Below are 21,256 nucleotides of genomic sequence, written 5' to 3' on the forward strand. Positions count from 1 at the left end.
CCCCCGGCGCCGCGAGCATTCCATTCCGGCTCCGTCCGGTTCCTACGCTCCCGAGCCTCCCTTCGGAAGGCTTCGGCGCCCGCCCGCCCCGCCCCGCCCCCAGCTCGGCTTTTTCCGGCAGCCGTCGGCCCGGCTCGGCTGGTTCCGCCGCCGCCGCCGACCCGGTGGCCGGGCCTGAGTCTCGTCGGCGGCCGGGCGCGGGCCGGGAGGGCCTCTTCCCCGGCCATGGCGGCCTTCGGGGTCCTCAGCTACGAGCACCGGCCTCTCAAGAGGCCGCGCCTGGGCCCGCCCGACGTCTACCCGCAGGACCCCAAGCAGAAGGAGGTGAGGCGGGGGGCGCGGGCGCCCCGGCCGGGAGGGCGCCCCCGGCGGCGAGGGCGGCGGGGCGCAGCGCCCCCCGCGGCCCGGAGGAAGAAGGGCGCCGCCGCCGCCGCGGAGGGCCCGGGCGGGGCCCCCGGCCGTGGCGGTGCGGGTCCCGCGGAGGGCCCTCCCCTCGGGGCCCCGCCCCGCGCCCACCTCCGCCCCCGCCGGCGTCTGGCTGCCGGTGGGAGGCAGGCTGCTCTTGGCCGTGGAGGCTCCATTCCAAGGGACCCCGGGCCCGCGGGCCTTCTGGGGCCCGCTCGGGGCGGCAGGGCACCCCTGCCCCGGCAGGCGGGCAGGCTCTGCCCCGGGATCTGCCTCCTCCCCGCCGGCCCGTGTCTGAGCGAGGATGAATTCTAGTCCGTCCCGAGGAGGTCAGCGATTCCCTTGGATGTCCGACCCGCATCTGTTGGGCGAGGGGCGCGGTCTCCTGACCCTTCCCAGCGGGGGCTCTGGGTGACTCTCGCGTCCTCCCCCAGGACGAGCTCACGGCTCTCAACGTGAAGCAGGGCTTCAACAACCAGCCCGCTGTTTCCGGAGATGAACACGGCAGTGCCAAAAACGTCAACTTCAACCCCGCCAAGGTGAGGTCTGCCCTCTGGACCGCTCTGGGCCCCTGGGTCGAAAACAGCAACTGGGAGGTGCAGACGCTGAGCCCGGAAGAAGCGCGGGGTCCGCCTGCCCGTCCTCGCGTGCCCCTGCAAGCACTCGCTGGCTGTTCCCTTGTCCTGAATCTGGTGTCTGGATTCTGAGGGCACCGGGGGCGCTCCGGGCAGCAGAAATGAGGAAGGGGAGGGGCAGCTGTGAAGGGGTGTTGAAAACGTTGTGCTGCCCGGCAGGCCTCACGGGCCTGGCAGTGCCTTCGGGCTGTGAGACGTCAGGTTCCTGTGGGGCTGCATCGGTAAACCCCAGCCTCTCAAAAGGAGGGAGAGGGCACCGGTGTCAGGAGGGAGCTCTGCAGAGGAAAGAGGCCATTTATCCTTGGTGGCTCTCCTGGAAGCTTTAACGGTGGAGGGGAAGGTGCGCTGCGTTGGTGAAGCCAAGCCGCTGCTTTCGAGGGAAGGGAGGCTGGTGCTTCCACAGGGCGCCTGGTGGCTACAGAAGGGCCGCAAGCTCCTTTTCCTCTTTCCAGATCAGTTCAAATTTCAGCAGCATCATTGCTGAAAAGCTGCGCTGCAACACGCTGCCCGACACAGGCCGTCGGAAACCACAGGTGAACCAAAAGGATAACTTCTGGCTTGTGACGGCTCGCTCCCAGAGTGCAATTAACAATTGGTTCAACGATCTGGCTGGAACCAAACCCCTCACCCACCTGGCTAAAAAGGTACCACGCTGCCAAGGCTCCCAAGATCAAGAACTAATGAAGGGGTGGCTGAGGCCAGAAGGCCCAGAGCATCTGTAAGCTGTCGGGGTGGGTTGTCGGGCTGCTTCAGTAAAGGCTTGGACAAGGAGAGAGATGCCCTGCGGGGGGGAGGTGGGTCCTTTAAGGGTCGTGGTTAGGCAGGGCAAGAAAGCCAGGCATGACCAGGAACTCTTGGAGACCCAAACACGATGCAGAGCTGCAGGATAAGCAGGGTGCTGCGGAGGGAGGTCTAAGAATGAGACTGGGCTAGCGAAATACTGTGTCTGCTGCAAGGAGAGCAGTGGCTGCGGCTCAGGGGAGGACTGGTTTCCCAGTGCACCCACCCGCACGGGTCTCTGACAAAACTGCCATGTCTGCATCGCCCGTCTCCTATTCTGTTCTCTGGCAGGTGCCCATATTCAGCAAGAAGGAGGAGATATTTGGTTACCTGGCCAAGTACACAGTGCCCGTGATGAGAGCTGCCTGGCTGATCAAGATGACCTGCGCCTATTACGCCGCCATTACGGAAACGAAGGTGAAGAAGCGGCATGTCATTGACCCCTTCAGCGGTAAGAGCTGCTGCTCCTGCCTTGAATCCCCCAGGATCAATGTAACGCTGTAGGGTTGGGTTGATCTGGGCCTCCCTGAGCCTCCTTCCACGGCGGCCACTTCTTCTGCACCGGAGTCCCCAGGATGGCCTGGCTTTGCCCCCTCCACCGTCCTTTCTCTCCCCTGCACGGAAAGCATCCTCAGCGTGTTGAGTCCTGCTCTGGGTCCAGCCCCGTCTCTTCTGCTGACTGCTGCTCTCCCCTTCTAGAGTGGACGCAGATTATCACCAAATTTCTCTGGGAGCAGCTGCAGAAGATTGCCGACTTTCATCGGCAGCTACTGGCGCAGGCCTGCGGCTCACCCTCCAGCATCATGCCCCAGGAGGTGGAGCATTCGGTGAAGCAGTGGGACTACAATGAGAAGCTTGCCATGTTTATGTTCCAGGTGAGGGCGGGGAGGGAGGGGCGGTTGCCGCTGCTTGGCCTGCGGGGTCCCGTGACCAGTTCCCCTTTGGTGGGAACTGGACTGAAGATCGGTGAGCTCAGCCCACCTGCCTTCTCACTGAGGGGCTCTGCCCGCTTCTTCCAGGATGGGATGCTGGACCGGCACGAGTTCCTGACCTGGGTGCTTGAGTGCTTTGAGAAGATTCGCCCGGGCGAGGATGAGCTGCTGAAGCTGCTCCTGCCTCTGCTCCTGCAGGTCAGCCGCCCCTCCCTCAGTGATCTCAGAAGAGTAGCTCTTTGGACATCTGGGTGTGCTTGAAACTTGAGGGTTGAAACGGGAGAACTGGAGTAAGCCTTGCAAAGAAGGGAAGGCTTTAGCTGAGTGGGCATCTTGCCTCAGTTCAGCAGCACATAACACGGAGGGAAGAAGCTCATGGGCTGGGCCTTGAAGGAATGCCCAGTCGGTCATGAGAATGAGGCCGCAGAGAGCAGCGGGGTCCTCGGCTAAGCCGAAGCTGTGGCCCTGCTAATCCTCCAGCTCCGAGCGTCCTTTCCCGTTCTCTCTTCTCCTGCAACAGTATTCCAGTGAGTTTGTGCAGTCTGCCTACCTGTCCAGGCGCCTGGCTTACTTCTGCACCCGTCGCCTTGCCATTCTGTTGGATGCCAGCGGTGGGCACCCAGCTCACCATCTTCCATCCCAGTCGGCCCCTGCGCTCCCCTCCACCCCCACTCCCCAGCCAGCTGCAGGAAACTCATCTGCCAGCCCCTTCAGTGACCTGCTGCTGTGTCCCCAGCACCGCCCAGTTGTGTTTGGGCTCAGCTGCATCCTCCAGGCAAGTGAGGGCGGTGTGACCAGTGCTTGGTCTTTGCAGATGTCTAGCGGGGGTTGGGAGGAGGCGAGAGGTGCGCTTGTAGGAGGAGAAGTGAGGCCCCAGAGAGCAGTGGGGTCACAACAACGCTTGAGGACTGGGACATTGTTTGAGAGGACGGCCCTTCAGAAGGCGCATGGAACAAATCGCTCAGGCTTCTCCTGGCTTGTTTACTTAGCAGGAGGGCAGGTAGGAAGGACTACGGAGCATCAGGCTGCATTCAGGACAGCCCAGCTGGGCACGTTCCCTTATTACTGCCCAGCTACGTATGTAGCCCACGGTTGTGGACAGGGCTTGCCCTTAAAATCCTAGCAGGTGTGGTTCACCACTGGGAGGCACAGAGAAGCCAGCGAGGAAGGAGGGTAAAAGTATGCAGGGAATGTTTGACTTTGGGGAGGGGGATCAGAGAACACTGAGGGAATTGTTGAGCCTCTGAGGGCTGGCTGGGGACCACAGAACTGCCCCAGGAAACAGATGGCCTCCCTAGCTTGGAGGGATGGCAGTCAAGGCGACCTTCCTGCTGTACCAGAGAGCTCAACACCCTCCTTGTCCCCTCCCTTCTTCTCTGCCTTCAGAGTATCGTCCTGTGTTGCCCCAGCGCCCTCGTCTGGCACTACTCTCTCACTGACAGCAGAATCAAGACGGGCTCTCCCCTTGACCATCTGCCAATTGCCCCCTCAAACCTGCCCATGCCAGGGGTCAATGCGAGCTTCATACAGCAGGTGAGCAGCACCCACATCTGGGACTGGTTCACCTCCAGTCCCCAGGGTGCCAGTGCAGAGGTCGACCCGGGGGGGTGCGTGTTGTGCCAGGCTTGCTCCATCCCTCACTTCTTGGGCCAGCCCAGAATCCTTGCAGGCTCCAGGGCCTCTCTCTGACATGCCTGCCTTGCCAGGTCCGAGCAAGGCTCCGGGAGACAGAGCAGCAGATCAAGGAGCGTGGCCAGGCCGTGGAAGTGCGCTGGTCCTTCGACAAATGCCAGGAAGCCACTGCAGGTAACACCCCATCCAACTGCCCCACTTCCTCACTGCATCTATATCTGAGCAGATGGATTGCCATTCTCTGTTCTTCGTCTGCTTAGCGCCTCTTCCTCCGTTCCTCTCTTCTCGTAGGAGCGATATGCTCTGCAGGCAGTGGGGCTCCCTGCCCGATGTCTGACACTCTGCTTCTTGCCTCTGATCTCCTGCTTTCCATTCCAGGATTCACCATAAGCCGAGTGCTCCACACTTTAGAAGTCCTTGACAGTCACAGTTTTGAACGTTCGGACTTTAGCAACTCATTGGATTCTCTGTACAACAGGATATTCGGGGGAGGACCGAGCAAAGACAGTCACGAGGTAGCAGAAAGGGATTTGGGCTTTTCCACTTGTGGTCAGCTGTGGGGCAATAGGTGCCAACAGGAACAGGGCATGATCGGAGGAGGAGGTGGTTCTGGACGGGGATGCCTCCTGCATCCAGGGGCCATTGCGGGATATACTCTCCGCTAGTGCACAATGCACTGCCAAAGCAGTACTGTTATGACTGTGCAGTCGACTCAGGTGGCCAGCTTTGAATTGCTGCTGCCAGGAGGTGGTAATGGCTCCTAGCCTAAATCATTTTAAAATGGGCGAATTAAATTCATGGAGGAGGAGAGATCTCTCCGTGGTGGCTAGAGGTAGCCTGCATGTTCAGAGACTACCAGCTGGTGAGCCAGAGACATAAACCAGGGGAAAGGACAGCTTGTAGGTCTTGGCGGAGGCTGGTGGTTCTCTGTGGGGTGGGGGAGGCTGGAGGAAGTGGCTGCACCTTTCCAGTTGACTGTCACTCCCTTCGCAGTGGTTGAAAAGGAGCCGCAGCCCTGGCCACTGAGCTGTGATTTCGTGGGGGGAGTTAGAGCCGTGGGATGCTTGGAGCTTGTGGGGAGAAAGGCTGAAGGCCGGGGAGAAGGGCAGACGGGCGCTTCCAGCACATTATCCCACTTGCTTTCCTGGCAGATCTCCCCTGATGACGATGCTGTAGTGGCCCTGCTCTGCGAGTGGGCCGTGAGCCACAAGCGGTCGGGGCGGCACCGGGCAATGGTGGTGGCAAAGTTGCTGGAGAAGCGGCAGTCTGAAATAGAGGCTGAGGTGAGCGTGGCAACGTTTCCACAGGGATTGGTGGGGAGGGTCCCCTGAGAAGGCCAGGCAGGGCAGGGAGAGTATTCCATTTAAAAAGAGAATGTGTGTTGGGGGTTAATATTCTGACCCAGAAAGTCCCATTTTGACTTGACTGAGAGAGTTCTGTCATCACAATGGACCATCCTGGCCACAGACAAGGCTGGAGCATTTCTGATGAGGCTGGAACACTTTTGAGGTTGGAACTGGACGTCTGGGGTCAAGACGTTTTGACCTCAAAGCAGTTTACAAATCTCTGTTTTCACCCCCAAGAACTTTGTAATTGCCTGTTAGGTGCAGGGTCCTTGGAGTGCTCATTTGAATATTTTGCAAAAATAAATGAACGCAACATCCAGAACGCTGGAAAATTCTTCAGAAAGCTCTTAAAACCATTCACTAAACATGAAAAAGGAGAAAAAATAATAAAGCCTGTGAAATATACATATTCATATACATATACATATATATACCAGAGAGAAGGGGGTGTGAAAGGTTCCAAAGCCCAGGGGCAACACAAAAAGACCGTCCTGGGAAAGGGAGGGGGCAGCGCAGATCCCTTGCTTGAGAGGAGGCAGGCCCTGCGGGAGATGAGGCCGCAAAAACATCCCAGTCCCGTGACTGAGGGGTGGGTGTGCTTGTTCCAGTGGAAGCTCTGCTGAAAGGGACCAAGTGTGGGCTTGGGGGCCCTTTCTGGGAGAGGCAAGGTGGCAGAGTGTGGGGCTCATGGCCGTCCACTCTTGCGTTTGTGCTCAGCGGTGTGGCGACTCAGAGGTAGTAGACGAAAAAGGCTCCATCGCTTCGGGTTCCCTCTCGGCAGTGAGCGCCCCGGTCTTCCAAGAGGTCCTCATGCAGTTCCTGGACACTCAGGCTCCAATGCTGAGTACGGCTAAGTATCACCCAAGTCCAGCTCCTGGCTGTTCTGCGTCCGCAGCTGGCTGTCCTGGCTGCGGCCTGCGCCCTTGGCGAGGATGGGTGGGGCTGGGCCAGGAGATGGCTGTGCAGAAGCAGGCCAGGCTCCTCATGTCCCCCTCCCCTCCCCTCCCCTCCCCTCCCCTCCCCTGGCAGCTGACCCCAGCAACGAGAACGAGAGGGTGGAGTTCTTCAACCTGGTCCTGCTCTTCTGTGAGCTGATCCGGCACGACGTCTTCTCACCCAACATGTACATGTGCACCCTGATCTCTCGCGGCGACCTGGCCATCGACCACGGGCCCCGTCCTGCCTCGCCCTTTGACGATGCCACGGAAGAGCATGACCGGAAGGAGCGGGAAGGCAGCCACGGCATCAAGTTGGAGGTTGGATCCGAAAGCCCCTGCCCATTCTGATCGGGGGGGACTGGGGCTGTTTCGGCTTTGGAGCACAGCAGGGGGACGCCTTGTTCCTTCTCTCTCCCAGGATGCAGGCCTGTCGGAGTGCCACATGGACATCGACCACAGTTCCAGTGTCATCTTTGACGACATGGAGAAGACTGATTTCTCGGTAGGACCTTGCCGGGGCATCCTGGCCTAGTCCTTGGGAAGCCCATCCTCCTGGAGATGTGGCAGGGCTGCCTCAGATCCCTCCCTTGGTTTCCTCTGCCTTCGGAGCCTCTCTTCCCTTGAGTGACGTGCCTGGGGTGGATGGAGGCCCAGCCTGGTCTCTCTGGGGGCCTGTGGTGGCCTCAAGGGGAGCGAAAGCCACGGGATGCTGGGCAGAGAGAGGCAGAAGCCTGGCACTTGGGAAAGGGGGTGCTGCTGGGGAAGAGCTGGCCAGCTGGCCTCAGTCCTGACTGGTCTCCTGGGAGCCTACCTTTCGGGAGCAGAGTTTTTCCCTGCCAAGACGCAGTGTCACCTCACCTTTCTGCCTTTTCCCTGTCGCCCTCCCGCCCAGATGTTCTCTCCTTCCATGCACTGTGAGTCCAAAGCCAGCCCTTCCCCAGAGAAACTGGACCCTGAGAAGGACAGGGTGGCAGATGGGACGTTGGCAGCACTTTACGACCAGCCTCGGCACATCCAGTACTGCACGCATTTCCCCATTCCGCAGGTAAGATGCGACACACTGGAATGGCTGGGGAGGAAAATAGGAAGTGTGCCGGGGCGGGGTATTGCTTTCCTGTGCTTGTCAGGCTGTCGTGCAAATCTAGTTGTTTGTTTGGAGCTTTAACTCCCTCTCTGCATCAGTTCACGATTCTGCTCTGTTTTTGTTACACAAAGCTGCATTGTGCTAAGCCATAACATGGGCTCCTTGGGTTGGGCTCAGCATGTAGGGTGAATCCACCCAGCACGTGGGGTGTCTCCGTCTTTTCCAGCCTGGGAAGCCAGGAGACCTGGCGGATGGCTGTTTAGCGCTGCGGCTTCTTTCAAGCAGAAGCTGATGCTGCTGAGCCATGGCAGTTCTCCTCTCCCTGGTGGAGGAGGCTCTTGATTTAGGAGAGGGGTCACAGTGCAGGCCTGGCCTGCAGGCAGTGGCCAGTTCAGTCCAGGGCTCCCCGTGTGGAGGAGTCAGGGAGCAGGCAGTGGGAAGAGCTGTCATTTGTTGGGCCTCCGGGTGAATGAGCCAGGGGCCTGGTGAGGCCTCTTCCCGCTTCAGGTGAGCCACTGAGTTACAGACAGCTACGCATGGGAGTCTGCGGAAGGCGCCTTTCCTCCAAAAGGAAGGGTCTGCCTGGAGAATCTCCCCATCAACAGCCTCTGGTACCTGCTGTTTCCCTATTTCCCACTTTCTCAGGAGGAATCAAGCAGCCACGAGTGCAACCAGAGGCTGGTGGTCCTTTTTGGAGTTGGGAAGCAGCGTGATGAGGCGCGTCACGCCATCAAAAGAATAAGCAAGGATATCTTGAAGGTGCTCAACAGGAAAAGCACGGCAGAGACAGGTTTGTGGGGCTGCCCAAACCCAAGGGCTGTACGGAAGCCTGTGGGATGGTTTGGGAATGGGAAGCAGCTGCAGAAGTCACGCCAGCGCGTCTTCCCTGGGCAGGGGGAGAGGAAGGGCAGAAAAGGAAGAGGAACAAGCCGGAAGCCTTCCCGACTGCAGAGGACATCTTTGCAAAATTCCAGCACCTTTCTCATTTTGACCAGCACCTCGTCACCTCTCAGGTACGTGCCCTCTGTCTGAGGGCAGGGTCTGAGGCTGGGAGAGAACAGCGGGGCTGCATGGCTGTACCCTGGGCTCAGGGACCCTGGCGATGACCACCAGCCACCATGCTCCCTCCTTTAGGTATCTCGGAACGTCTTGGAGCAGATCACCAGCTTTGCCTTAGGGATGTCCTACCATCTGCCTCTGGTGCAGCACATCCAGTTCATCTTCGACCTGATGGAGTATTCACTCAACATCAGCGGGCTTATCGACTTTGCCATCCAGGTGGGTGGGTGGCAGAACCTGGGCTCGTTGTGGCTGAAACGTCCTCCGCTTTTGCTCGGGCTCGGGCTCGGGCTCTGCAGTGTGTCACTCAGCTCGTTCGGGTGGAATGGTCACGCTGGAAGCTGGGCTTAAATGGCTCCTCCCTTTCACCCAAAGGCCTTTTCGCATGTCCAAGCCTGGAAGGGCACAAGCAGTACAAAACGTGCGCAAGGAACACGCGTAAATAACTGGCCCCTTCCCATTCTTTTGCCGTAAAGAGCACATCCGTTTCCTCACTTTAGAAATGCTCGGCCTCCATTTGAGGCTCTGACTTAACAACGTGAGACGGTGGGCCTGCAGTTGCACATGCCAACGTGGATGCATAGAGCCATGGCAGGAGTTGCTCACCTTCTAGCTCCTCCCCAACTCCACATTTCACTTGGAAACTGCCTTTTAAGCCCTCCCACCTCCAGGTGGGGTCGGGAGGGTGTCTGCAAGCCGGTCCGTTCATCTTCTTACCCCCACCCCTCTGGCCCTTCTTCTGCACGATCCTGGATGGCTGGTCAGCTGCTGAACGAGTTGAGTGTGGTGGAGGCCGAGTTGCTGCTGAAGTCCTCTGACCTGGTGGGCAGCTACACTACCAGCCTGTGCCTGTGCATCGTGGCCGTCCTGCGGCATTATCACTCCTGCCTTATCCTCAACCAGGATCAGATGGCCCAAGTCTTCGAAGGGTGAGCCTCACTGCATTGCTGTGGAGCTTTTCTGGCAGCCTAAAGGGGGAGGCTGCTGGTGCTCCTTGATCTGTCTCCCTCGGGAGGGTGGGGGGCAGCTGATCCAGCAGCCACTCGCACCCGGTGAGGTGGCTCTGCCCATACCCGGCTTCCCTCCCACTTGGCATCTCTCCTGCTCACCCAGGCTGTGTGGGGTGGTGAAGCACGGCATGAACCGCTCGGATGGCTCTTCGGCAGAGCGCTGTATCCTGGCCTACCTCTATGACCTGTACACGTCCTGCAGTCACCTCAAGAGTAAATTTGGAGAGCTCTTCAGGTCAGTGCCCTGCTGTCTGGGGCTGCTTTTGCAAGCCTCTTCCAGCTCCAAGCCTGGCTCCCTCCAAGGCCTCTGCACCTGAGCAGGGGGACTTGGAGAGCCCCGGGAAGCGAGAGGGCCCGCCGGGGTTTGCAACAAGGCTTACCTCCTCCTTTTCCTGCAGCGACTTCTGCTCCAAGGTGAAGAACACCATCTACTGCAACGTGGAGCCATCAGACTCGAACATGCTGTGGGAACCCTTGTTTATGATTGATACCATTGAGAATCCCTCAGCCCACAATTTCACCTACACCAACCTGGGCAAGAGCCTTGCAGATAACCCAGCCAACCGCTACAGCTTCGTGTGCAATGCCCTGATGCACGTCTGCGTGGGGCACCATGACCCCGATCGGTGAGGGCCGGGCTGGGCCGGGCTGGGCCGGGCCAGGTCCAACAGGGAGGCCTGCCGAGCCACTGTGTTTTTGTTCAGCTCGGTGCTGACGCCTCTTCCAAGCGTCCTCCTTCCCTCAGGGGGCAGGGGTGCTTCCAGGAGGCTCACAGGCAAGGAGTTGCAAGCAGGAGGTCGGGCCCACTGTCTTTCTTCTCCCCACTTCCTAGAACCTGGAGGTATAGACTGGATGCACGCCTCACGTTAAACTGCTACTTTAAGCTTGATTTACTGAACTAGCCACACTTAGTTGCTCGAGCAATTTATGGCTTTTTCTGCATCTTGTGAATACAGCAGCTCTGTCTTCAAAGAGGTTTCAGGCAGACTTCCAGGCTAGATAGCCAATGCTGGCTTCTCTATGGATCCGGTCTAATAGCCTTCAAAAGACAACCATTGGGCGCTCACCAACCCTTGCTTTCCCACCAGGGTCAACGACATTGCAATCCTGTGTGCGGAGCTGACGGGGTACTGCAAGCTGCTGAGTGCCGAATGGCTGGGGGTGCTGAAGGCCCTGTGCTGCTCCTCCAACAACGGGACGTGTGGCTTCAATGACCTCCTCTGCAACGTGGATGTAAGGGCAGGACAGGGCGGGGGCAGGAGGGGAATTTTGCTCTGAAGAGGACGTGTCGGTCCATCAGTGCCTCGAAGGGTGCGTGCGTGCGTGCTTGAAGGATGCTCCCCTGGGAGAACAGCTGGGCCCTGTTGCCAGGCACGTGGTCCCTCCAGGCAGAGTTCCCAGGCTGGGGAAAGGGGCTTGCTGACGTTAACTGGGGACGCTGATTCTCTCTGCCTTGACGTCCCAGCAGTGCCCACGTTTGCTCGGGATGTGATCCTCCCAAAACACAAACTTGACATCACAGGCTGACCCAACACTTTCCTCTATCACGGTGATCCATCTCTTCAGGGATGAGGTTTATGATCCAGTTCTGGAATATTTGGCCAGCACTGCGGGGGCTTCTTTTGTGGGTGGACACTTCGAGTGAGGTCAGTTCTGGAGGTAGATCGCAATGTAGAGGGAGGCTCAGCCATGCTGCCTTTCTCCTTCCTGCAGGTGAGCGACCTGTCCTTCCACGACTCCCTGGCGACCTTTGTGGCCATCCTCATCGCCCGCCAGTGTCTCCTTCTGGAGGACTTGATCCGCTGCGCTGCCATTCCCTCTCTACTCAACGCCGGTGAGTGTCCGGCTGGGACACTGGCCAAAGCGGACCAGGAGAATGGCCCAGCCCGAAGGCTGGCATTGCAACTGACCAATCTGCACTTCTGTTGGCAGCCTGCAGCGAACAGGACTCAGAGCCAGGGGCCCGCCTGACCTGCCGAATTCTGCTGCATCTGTTTAAGACCCCTCAGCTGAATCCCTGCCAGCAGGATAGCAGTAAGCCAGCACATGCTGGGGCCGGTCTCTGCAACTCCTCTTTGCCCTTCCCTTCCTCATCTGCGTCCCTAGACCAGCCTCTGAGCTGCTGCCCCCACCTTGAGTCCAGGAGCCGCCTTCCTCCTGCTCCCTGCTTCCTCTTTTGCCCTGTCCAGGGCAGTCCTGGTCACACCTCTCCCTCCCTCAGCTACCTTACAGTGGCTCTTCCCCGTGGCCGTATAACTCTCCGCTGCTGGACGGACGCAGCCCTGTGGTGAACTCTCGGGAAGAAGGTTCGGGCAGCTGCCCGGGCTTCGAGCTGCATCTTGGAAGCAGTGTGCTGGGCTAAAGGGACCCCCTTGGCCGTTGGGGTGCTCTGGGGGAGCAGACTGCCAAGCAGGGGCCGTGGCTCTCCCATTGTTGGGGCGCCTTGTGTGTCGGCTGGAGCAGCAGCCAGTCAGGGCTAAAAGCGTGGGCTCTCCCGCAGGTAAGCCCTCAGTGGGCATCCGCTCGTCCTGCGACAGGCACTTGCTGGCCGCCTCCCAGAATCGCATTGTGGACGGGGCCGTCTTTGCAGTGCTGAAGGCTGTCTTTGTCCTGGGTACGTGCTTGGAGCAGCCTGGGGGGTGGGGGGGCAGGGAGGCTGAGGCAGGCCACTGAGGCGCTCCCCGCTCCTGGTTGCAGGGGATGCCGAACTGAAGGGTTCTGGGTTTTCCCACCCGGGAGGGGTGGACGACCTCCTGGACGATGACAAGAAGCCCGCCGGCCGGATGGTTTCCATTGAGACGGCCAGCCTGGACGTTTACGCCAAGTACGTCCTGAGGAGCATCTGTCAGCAGGTGAGGCTCCGATGGCTCGGAGGGGAAGCGTTTTATCGAAACTCCGGCTTGCAGTGAGCTGAGCTGTCGATTGCTGTTTGCTGCCTGGGATCAGTGGCCAGTGTGGCTCCTCGACGGAGACCCTGTGCACCTCTGTCCCGTGGCCATCGCTGTGAAGCCTCGGGAGGCAGGGCGCGGACCAGCTTGGGGCGTGGCTTGCAGAGCCAGAGGCCACCAGGCTCAGCGGCACGCCCTTCTCCCTCTTCCACAGGAATGGGTAGGGGAGCGATGCTTGAAGTCCTTGTGCGAGGACAGCAACGACTTGCAGGATCCTGTCCTGAGCAGCACCCAGGCCCAGAGGCTGATGCAGCTCATTTGCTACCCTCATCGGCTGCTCGACAGCGAGGAGGGCGAGAACCCCCAGCGGCAGAGGATCAAGCGCATTTTGCAGGTTTCTCGGCTGGGGCGGGGGGGATGGCAGATTGTTGGCCAGGCAGGTGGTGGCTCCTCGGTCTCTGCAGAAGCCTCGTGGCGGCAGCTGGGGAAGTTGGATGGGCTGGCTCTTCTCCCTTGACGCGCAGGGACGAGGGTGCCGTGAAATTCACGCTCTCTCCAAGAGAGCAGGAGGCCAGCAGGGCTGTCCCCTGACAGACTCTGTCCATCTGCCGTCCTTCCAGAACCTGGACCAATGGACGATGCGCCAGTCGCTGCTCGAACTGCAGCTCATGATCAAGCAGACTGCAAACAACGTAAGGCATGGCGCTGCTGGTATTGAGGTGGGCTTTCGGGCTTCTGACCCTGGGAGAAGCTGCCGCGGCTCAGAAGGCCTTGCGGAAGGGCAGCTCCCAGGGGTCCTCCAGGGTTAGCAAGAGAGCCATTCTTGGCCCAAGAGCCTGACTCCCTCCTCCCTCTGCCTCCTGCAGCAGGAAATGAATTCCCTCCTGGAGAACATCGCCAAGGCCACCATCGAAGTGTTCCAGCAGTCGGCCGAGACCAACTCAGCCAGCAACGGCATTGTCAGCCTCGGCAGCTGCCCCAACCTCATGCCGGCCAACCCCAAAGCCAAGCCTGTCCTTAGGTCAGCAAAGGTCTGGGGAGGCGGGTGGTAGGGGGGTGCAGGGGATCAGGGCTGGCTTGACTCCATCCTCTTGCCCATCCAGCTCCTTGGAACGGTCCGGAGTGTGGCTGGTAGCTCCTCTGATCGCCAAGCTGCCAACCTCAGTGCAGGGCTACGTGCTGAAGGCAGCGGGGGACGAGCTGGAGAAAGGGCAGCATTTGGGGTCTTCATCCCGCAAGGAGCGGGACAGGCAGAAGCAGAAGAGGTGAGGGACCCGGGGGAGAGGGAGGGAGGGAGGGAGGGAAGCCCCCTCAAGCCCGATCCGAACTCTGCCCTTGCCTGCAGCATGACGCTGCTGAGCCAGCAGCCCTTCCTGTCCCTGGTGCTGACGTGCCTGAAGGGCCAGGATGAGCAGCGCGAAGGCCTCCTCACCTCCTTGTACAGCCAGGTTCAGCAGGTAGGTTGAGGCATCTCTGGCCGCGTTTCCTCCGGGAAGGACTTCTGCTGCCGTGGGCCTGGCCCCTCCCTTTCCCAGCCCTTTGGCCTCTGGGATGCAGCCGGAGCAGCTGGCAGGGCTGGGCAGCTTTGCCTACTGCGCGAGAGCTGATCCCATCGCCGTCCTCCTAGATTGTGACTAACTGGCGAGAAGACCAGTACCAGGACGATTGCAAGGCCAAGCAGCTGATGCACGAGGCGCTGAAGCTGCGTCTGAATCTGGTGAGCTGTGGGTGAAGGAAAGCCCTCTGTTCTGCTGCCTCCCAGGGCTGCCCCCCAAAACATGGGGACAGAACTGGAACTAATGGACAGGGCCTTCCTGTTGCTCCCCTTGGCTGCCCCCCCAGACTTTCCCTTCTCATGGGGTCACCTTCCGGTATGGTGAAGACTGCCCTTGGACGCGGGAAGGGCCACTTCGCCTCCTCTGCCCCCAGGCTTCTTGTGGGGAGGGAGCTCACTTTGTCCTTCCCACCAGGTGGGGGGCATGTTCGACACAGTGCAGCGCAGCACCCAGCAGACCACGGAGTGGGCAGTGCTTCTCTTGGACATCATCAGCAGTGGCACGGTGGACATGCAGTCCAACAAGTGAGCTTTCCCTTCCTCAAGGACCCCCCACCCCCTCAGCAGCTCCATTAGGGTCACAGGAGACAATCTGATTGTGATGAGGGTCGCGCTGCCCACCTGTCTGCAGAGGCCTCATAGGACAGGCTGGGCCAAAATCCCCGCGTCACAGATGTAGGCTTCATGCTGGCGGCCTGGTTCTTAGAAGTGGCCCCGTGCAGAGAACCACATCCCGATTCCTAGCAGGACGGGATCCGTCTTCCAGGCCCGAGGGACTGTGTGAATACCGCAGTCCTTCCTCCCCGCATGAGTGCAGAGCCTGGCCTGGGGCCAGCGTGGCTGCTGCTGGTGCACCCTACTAACCACACCTCCATTCCGGCCCTGATCTTCCAGCGAGCTCTTCACCACGGTCCTGGACATGCTGAGCGTGCTGATCAACGGCACGCTGGCTGCCGACATGTCCAGCATCTCTCAGGGCAGCATGGAGGAGAACAAGCGAGCCTACATGAACCTGGTCAAGAAGCTGCGGGTAAACCAGAGCCCCCCCGGGGGAGGGGGTGCAGTGGCGGTCTGCTCGTTGGCCAACTTCCGCTTTTTTCACCCAGCTCTGGGCGAAGCTCCCGTGCCTGAGAGTGGCGGGTGGGAGGGGGCCAGCACCGGGTCCCCGTCCACAGCTGTGGAAGCGGGGGGCGGGCGGGCTAGGGCTGTGACCCAGCCTCCGTAGCGCAGACCGCAGCAACAAGCCTGGGTCCGGCCTCAGCTCTCGTTGGGACGGCTCCGGCTTCCTCCTGCAGAAGGAGCTGGGCGACCGTCAGTCCGAGAGCCTGGAGAAGGTTCGCCAGCTGCTTCCCCTGCCCAAGCAGACCCGGGATGTGATTACCTGCGAGCCCCAGGGCTCCCTCATCGACACCAAAGGCAACAAAATCGCTGGGTTTGACTCCATTTTCAAAAAGGAGGCAAGTAGCGCTCTCGGCCTCCAGCCAGGAGCATTTGGCTCTGGGTGGGAAGGGATGGCGGTTGCGCTGCGGGACTGGCAGATTTCCTCCGGCGCCCATCTCAGGATGCGGAGGGGACGTCCCCCGAGCGCCTGCGTCTGACGTTCCACGCTGGTCCTTCCCACAGGGCCTGCAGGTCTCCACCAAACAGAAGATTTCCCCCTGGGACCTCTTCGAAGGCCTGAAGCACTCGGCCCCGCTTTCCTGGGGCTGGTTCGGGACGGTGCGGGTGGACCGCAAGGTCTCCCGCTTTGAAGAGCAGCAGCGGCTGCTCCTGTATCACACCCACCTGAAGCCCAAGCCCCGTAGCTACTACTTGGAGCCGCTGCCCCTGCCTCCCGAGGAGGAGGAGCCCCCCACCCCAGTGGCTTTGGAGCCAGAGAAGAAGGCCGTCGAGCCGGCCAAGGTGGAAAAGGCCAGCGCGAACGCCGCCAGCTCTGCTGCGGAGCCCAAGAATAAGAACAAGAGCAAGAGCAAGAAGCGCGCCCAGTCCGCCAGCAAGAGCGAGGTGAGGCCCCCCGCAGCTGGGCTGTCCGTCCCAGCCTCTTCCCCTGCCCGGCTGGATGGCCTGCCTTCTCACGGCCTTTCACCCCACAGGAATACATGAACACGGGCCGGGGGGTTTCCTACGGTGGAGCCATTCCCACTGACCTCCTGCATCATCAGCCGGGGAACTCCATGTCTCGCTTGGCCTATGGGCAGCCTCCGGTGGGCCTCTATGCTCAGAACCAGCCCCTCCCAGCAGGTCAGTCGAATCCCGGCCTCCCTTCAGGGAGCCAAGCGGGGAAGGGGCACTTCCTCCTCCCAGGCTCCCCCCACCCTCCCTCGGTCTTCAGTCCTCCTTGGCTGCTGGCTGGGGCTGAGCTGCGAGCGCCTGGTCTCTTCTCGCTGGAGGCACCCGAGAGAAAGATGTGCTTGTTCTTCCTTGCAGGCGGCCCTCGGCTGGACACCTCGTACCGGCCAGTGCGCGTGCCAATAGGCAAGCTGGTTCCCAGCCGGCTCCCCTATGCAGGGGTTTTGCCGACAGGCATGGGCATGATGGGGATAGACCCTTCCTATAAGTCAGCTGTCTACAGGCAGCAGCAGCCGCCGCCCCCTGTCCCCGGCGGACAGCTCCTCCGCCAGCAACTGCAGGCCAAGCTGGTAAGACCCCACCAGGGGATTGCAGAGCGCAGACCCCCCAGGAACCAGTCCTCTTCCCATCGCCCTTCAGCCGGCAGGCAGCTGCTGGAGTTGGGGGGAGCTGTTTGGGGTAATGTCCAGCTCCCTCCAGAAAGAGGACGAAAAATGTCCCGTCCCCCGTCGTTCTGTTTCTCAGTCAGCGAGGCTGGGGTCTTAACCCAAAGTAATCTCGGGAGAGCATTTGCACCCAGAAGGGAGTGAAGAAAAATCTCAGGGGTGGCAAGGGCCCTGGCCTGGCCTGGCCTCCAGGGCGCCCGCTGTTCCCCAGCTGCCTGCGCCACGCCTCTCTCTTGCCTTTCCAGCAAGGCCAGGGGATGTTGGGGCAGCCACCTGTGCGCCAGATGCCTCCTACTCCAGCCTACGGATCCGTGCAGCCCTCGCAGGTGAGCCTCGGCTGCCAGGGTGGCGTCTTCCTGGCCCTGCATTTCCTCCCCAGTGGAAACTCTCTTGGCCAGATGTTTTGGGGCTGGGGGGCTGGGAAAGGAAGCTCTAGCCCTCAGCTGGTGGGGCTGAGCACGGCTTCTGTTGTCGTGGTGCCCCAGAGACCTGCCGCCTTTTTCCTCCTAACTCGGCGGCCTGTTCCTCCTCCTCCTCCCTTGCCCCCTGCAGGGCTACACCCCCTACGTGTCCCACATTGGCCTCCAGCAGCACCCCTCCCAGGCCAGCACCATGGTCCCCCCGACGTACTCCACCCAGACCTATCAGAACACGCACCCCAGCACCAACCCTGCCTTCGTTGACGCCGTCCGATCGATGCAGCGACCCAGCGGTTACGTGCACCAGCAGGCCCCCGCTTACGGGCATGCTCTGAATCCTGCACAGAGGTAGCTGGGGGTGCAGGGATCCAGCCGGGGCGTGGCCAGGGAGGGCTGCAGTGGGTGCTGGGCTGAGAGCGGCGGCAGAGGCCTGCTCTTAGCCGCTCTTCCGGCCTCCGGTTCAGGTTTCCCCACCAGCCAATGCAGCAGGCGCCCATGATGAGCGGCATCAACCACATGGGCACGCAAGGCGTCCCGGCGGGGATTCGGCCCAGCCAGCTTCTGCCAGACCAGCAGCAGCAGCAGCAACAGCAGCAGCAGCAGTATCTGAGGCAGCAGCAGCAGCAGCAGCAACAGTTGCTGCGGGTGAGCCACAGTAGGGCCCGGCAGGCTTGCCCAGTCTGGTCTCCTTCTGTGGCCTGCCTGGGGCTTCGCTTCTGGCCCATCCTGGGAGCAGAGTCTGATAATGTTACTGAAAGTCCATGGCAAAAGGGGAGGGGGGCCATTTTTAGGCTATAAAAGAGGCAAGGTCACTGTCCCGGGGCATTGCGATGGCTGCCGCGGCCCATGGACACTGCGCAGCCCCGGTTGGCAGAAAGTCTCCCAGCGGCTCCCGACCAAGTTTCCCCTGGGCACCCATCTGCTACCCTCCCCTTCTGCCTTCTTTTTTACAGCAGCAGCAGCAGCAGCAGCCCCCACCACAGCCGCAGCCCCAACAGCCGCAGCCGCCCCCCCAGCAGCCACCCCCGGTACCACCTGTCCCCCAGCCCCAGGCCCAGGGCCAGCCGCCGGGACTGGGGATGCAAGGCCTGACGCCTCAGCAGCCCCTTGTAAGTGAGGGCCTTTCCTGGGGCAGCCAGCAGCCTCCCCCCCACGGCCCTGGTAACGCCTGCTCTCCCTCTGCGCAGTTCCAGCGGCAGGGCCTTCAGCAGACGCAGCAGCAGCAGCAGACGGCGGCCTTGGTCCGGCAGCTCCAGCAGCAGCTCTCCAGTAAGGCTGGGCCCTGAGACTCCAACCTTCTGGGCCCCCCTTATTGGAAGCCCGCGTGGGTTCTCGGGGGTCCTCCCCGCTTCTGGCTTTCCCAAGTGCACCTACACAGGGTGGTCCTCAGCGAGGATTGAAGGTTTCATGGGAGGGCGAATCCAGGGGCCCTCGAAGGTTCTCGGCTGCAGGTGTGGCCGGAGACAGCCGGCTCCTTGTCAGTCCCTGCCTGCCAGGCCTTGTTTTCCCCACCAGGCTGAGTAGAGCAGGGAGCAGCCGCAGCACCCGACTCTGGGGAAGCGGCGCTGAGGAGCAGAGGCCCTGCAGGGAAGCGCTGAATGCAGGGCGCCCACCTGGCTACCCCTGTGCGCTGTGGTGCTCTGGAGAGGCCGGGCACGTTCAGATGAGCTACCAGAGGAGGGGGCCTCTCAGGCGGGACTTGCTTGGGTGTCTGGGGTGTGGAGCAGCCCAGGAGTTGGGCTCGCTCTGCCTGGGCAGAACAGGCCAGACGAGAGAGGAGGGGGGCAGGAGGGTTGGAATTGGGGCTGCTCCTGTTGTGGTTCCTGTGGTCTCTGGGCAGGCAAGAGCCCCGTGCCACAGGTTTGGCTAGGTAGGGGTGCAGGCGGCCATAGTGAAGGTGCAGAACTCGCCCACGGACCACGCGCAGGGCAGCTGGTGACCTGCTTGGCTGCTTTGTGAAAGGCTGCCCGGTCGTGTCCTGGTCTGCACAGCAGAGCAGTCACAGAGAGTGCCCTGCCCACAGGAGTGTCCCTGGCACCTTGCCCGACTTCCCCCAAATCCAGCCCAGCTTCCCTCCCAAATACCGACGTCTCAGCTGCGGTGCCCAGGCTGAACCCGTTGCACTCCCTCCCTGATGTCACTTTCCCAACACCTAACTCTGTGTTTGGCCTCAACAGATACACAGCCCCAACAGAACAACAACCCGTTTGGACGGTATTGAGGCCCCACGAGGGAAGAAGCAACTTCACGGTGGACTTGGAAGGGTCTTTCTCCAAGGTCAGGGGGAGGACAGCCCCCGTCCCCCAGGCTCTGGCTGTGCAGCAGCACCCCCTGTCCAGGGCTGGGAGTGTTTTATCATGCCGAATGAGTGTTTTTAATCTCCACTTTCTACCAGTGTTTCCAAATCCTGTGTGATTGCTAGAGTCTCCCACCCCACTTTGATTTCAGCTTTTAATAAGTTTTTAGTATTTTTGTTAAAATAATGACAAAAAAACAACTTGTAAGATTTTATACTTTATTTATACCAGATGAACCCTGTATCACAGATGTCCTGAAAAGAAATACACAGAGCATACTTTCCAGAACGTATCTTGATTTTTCAGAGTGGGCAGGGACAGGGGAGGGCAAGATTTGGCTCTTCGCCTTTCCCCATTTTGAGATCGGTGCTGAAGTGGGCTCTGGGTGCCCCCCCCCACGGTTTCCTCTCCGGTTCTGCTTGCTGGGCTCTTAATGAGGGAAAACCTGGCTGCTCCTGCAGGGTTGATCCCTGCTGGGAAGAGCCACGGCCTTGAGAAGCAGGGTGAAGAGGTGGTCAGGCGTCCTCCTGCCCTCGGGCACCGCCATCCAGGCACTCCCCTTGGGGGTCAGGGAACCGTTGGGCTGTTGAACAACATTTGCATCTGGAGGAGATACTCCGGTCTCCAATTTGGAGCTTCTCTTCCCTGCTCATATCTTCTCTATCAGAAGCATTGGAGGCACGTGAGCCACATACCTGCTTGCCCCTCCCTAAGATTCCTCCCAGGGGGGGGGAGATGCTGCTATGCTAACTGAGTCACCCCCCCTTGAATCTGCTGGCTTTGACATTGTGGCTGGCGTTGGCTTAATTGCACCTCAGGGTCCTACAATTAGCCGTACTCTGGTGTGTGTATGACTCAGAGCCCAAATATAGCACAACGCTGGATGGTATCGTACGGCCGTTTTTTGCGTAGCGTGGGCTCCAGCTTGGGCCGACAGAGGCTGGAGAAGGGGGGGCTCTTTCCAGAACTGGCAGGGCTGGGGGGCAGCCCCCCTGCTGAGCTCCAGCACCCTCCACTTTCCTCCAGAGCTGCCTCTGGGACAGCGTGGCTTCTGCGTCCTTTGCAGTGTGGCTGGGGGAGGCCTTGAAGGGGCGCCGGGCTGGGGAGTCCAGCAGAGGGTCTCTTCCAGAAGGCTTCCTGTCCTGGCCCTGCCAGCTCTTCTTAGGGCCTGCAGGATCCAGTCCCAAGCCGAGAAAAAAATGGGATGCCCAGGACCCTTCACTATTCGATGGAGAAACATCGTGGCAGCTTTCCTGGAAGTGAGTTTCCTTTGCAAGGGGGGACTGAAGTCCAGCAGCAGCTCGTGCCATTCTAAAGCTTCAGGCTAGTCCTTCCGGATTCATCTTCCCAGGTTCATTATTACTGCCATATTTCCAGAGGATTCGTTACAACCATGCCTTCACCCTTCTTTGCAGGAAACATTGGAGCGTACCTGTTCCTCCCCTCTTGGAGGAGAGGCTGGCAGGTGTCCACATAACCCTGGCTCATTCTCCCAACCAGCTGGTTGCAACCATGTCCTTTCACATTGTGTGGCCCCTCTG

General features: G+C 60.3%; 1 protein-coding gene across 2 annotated transcripts; it reads left to right on the forward strand.

Moving 5' to 3' along the window:
* Nucleotides 1-36: 36 nt before the first annotated feature.
* On the forward strand, nt 37-19,997 carry MED12 (mediator complex subunit 12). Of its 2 annotated transcripts, none has more exons than XM_088151755.1 (44): nt 37-324; nt 840-944; nt 1,493-1,684; nt 2,112-2,271; nt 2,520-2,695; nt 2,840-2,950; nt 3,273-3,527; nt 4,139-4,285; nt 4,459-4,558; nt 4,763-4,899; nt 5,536-5,667; nt 6,448-6,574; nt 6,760-6,986; nt 7,087-7,170; nt 7,561-7,713; nt 8,398-8,542; nt 8,647-8,765; nt 8,887-9,030; nt 9,577-9,740; nt 9,925-10,056; nt 10,220-10,447; nt 10,910-11,054; nt 11,535-11,655; nt 11,754-11,855; nt 12,322-12,435; nt 12,519-12,673; nt 12,924-13,103; nt 13,330-13,401; nt 13,576-13,730; nt 13,813-13,974; nt 14,055-14,166; nt 14,337-14,426; nt 14,680-14,789; nt 15,159-15,294; nt 15,560-15,721; nt 15,888-16,268; nt 16,358-16,505; nt 16,692-16,903; nt 17,245-17,325; nt 17,552-17,766; nt 17,883-18,063; nt 18,372-18,527; nt 18,606-18,687; nt 19,596-19,997. In XM_088151755.1, the coding sequence occupies exons 1-44, from the start codon at nt 226-228 to the stop codon at nt 19,637-19,639; spliced, it is 6,453 nt and encodes a 2,150-aa protein (XP_088007881.1). In that variant the 5' UTR covers nt 37-225; the 3' UTR covers nt 19,640-19,997. The 2 variants fall into 2 exon arrangements, with proteins under 2 accessions (XP_088007881.1, XP_088007882.1); XM_088151756.1 differs by having other exon boundaries at nt 18,375-18,527.
* Nucleotides 19,998-21,256: the final 1,259 nt, after the last annotated feature.

This window comes from Python bivittatus, unplaced genomic scaffold (genome assembly GCF_059951505.1).
Source record: "Python bivittatus isolate LINGU-HERP-01145 unplaced genomic scaffold, Pbiv_v1 ctg000670_np1212, whole genome shotgun sequence".
NCBI lineage: Eukaryota > Metazoa > Chordata > Lepidosauria > Squamata > Pythonidae > Python > Python bivittatus.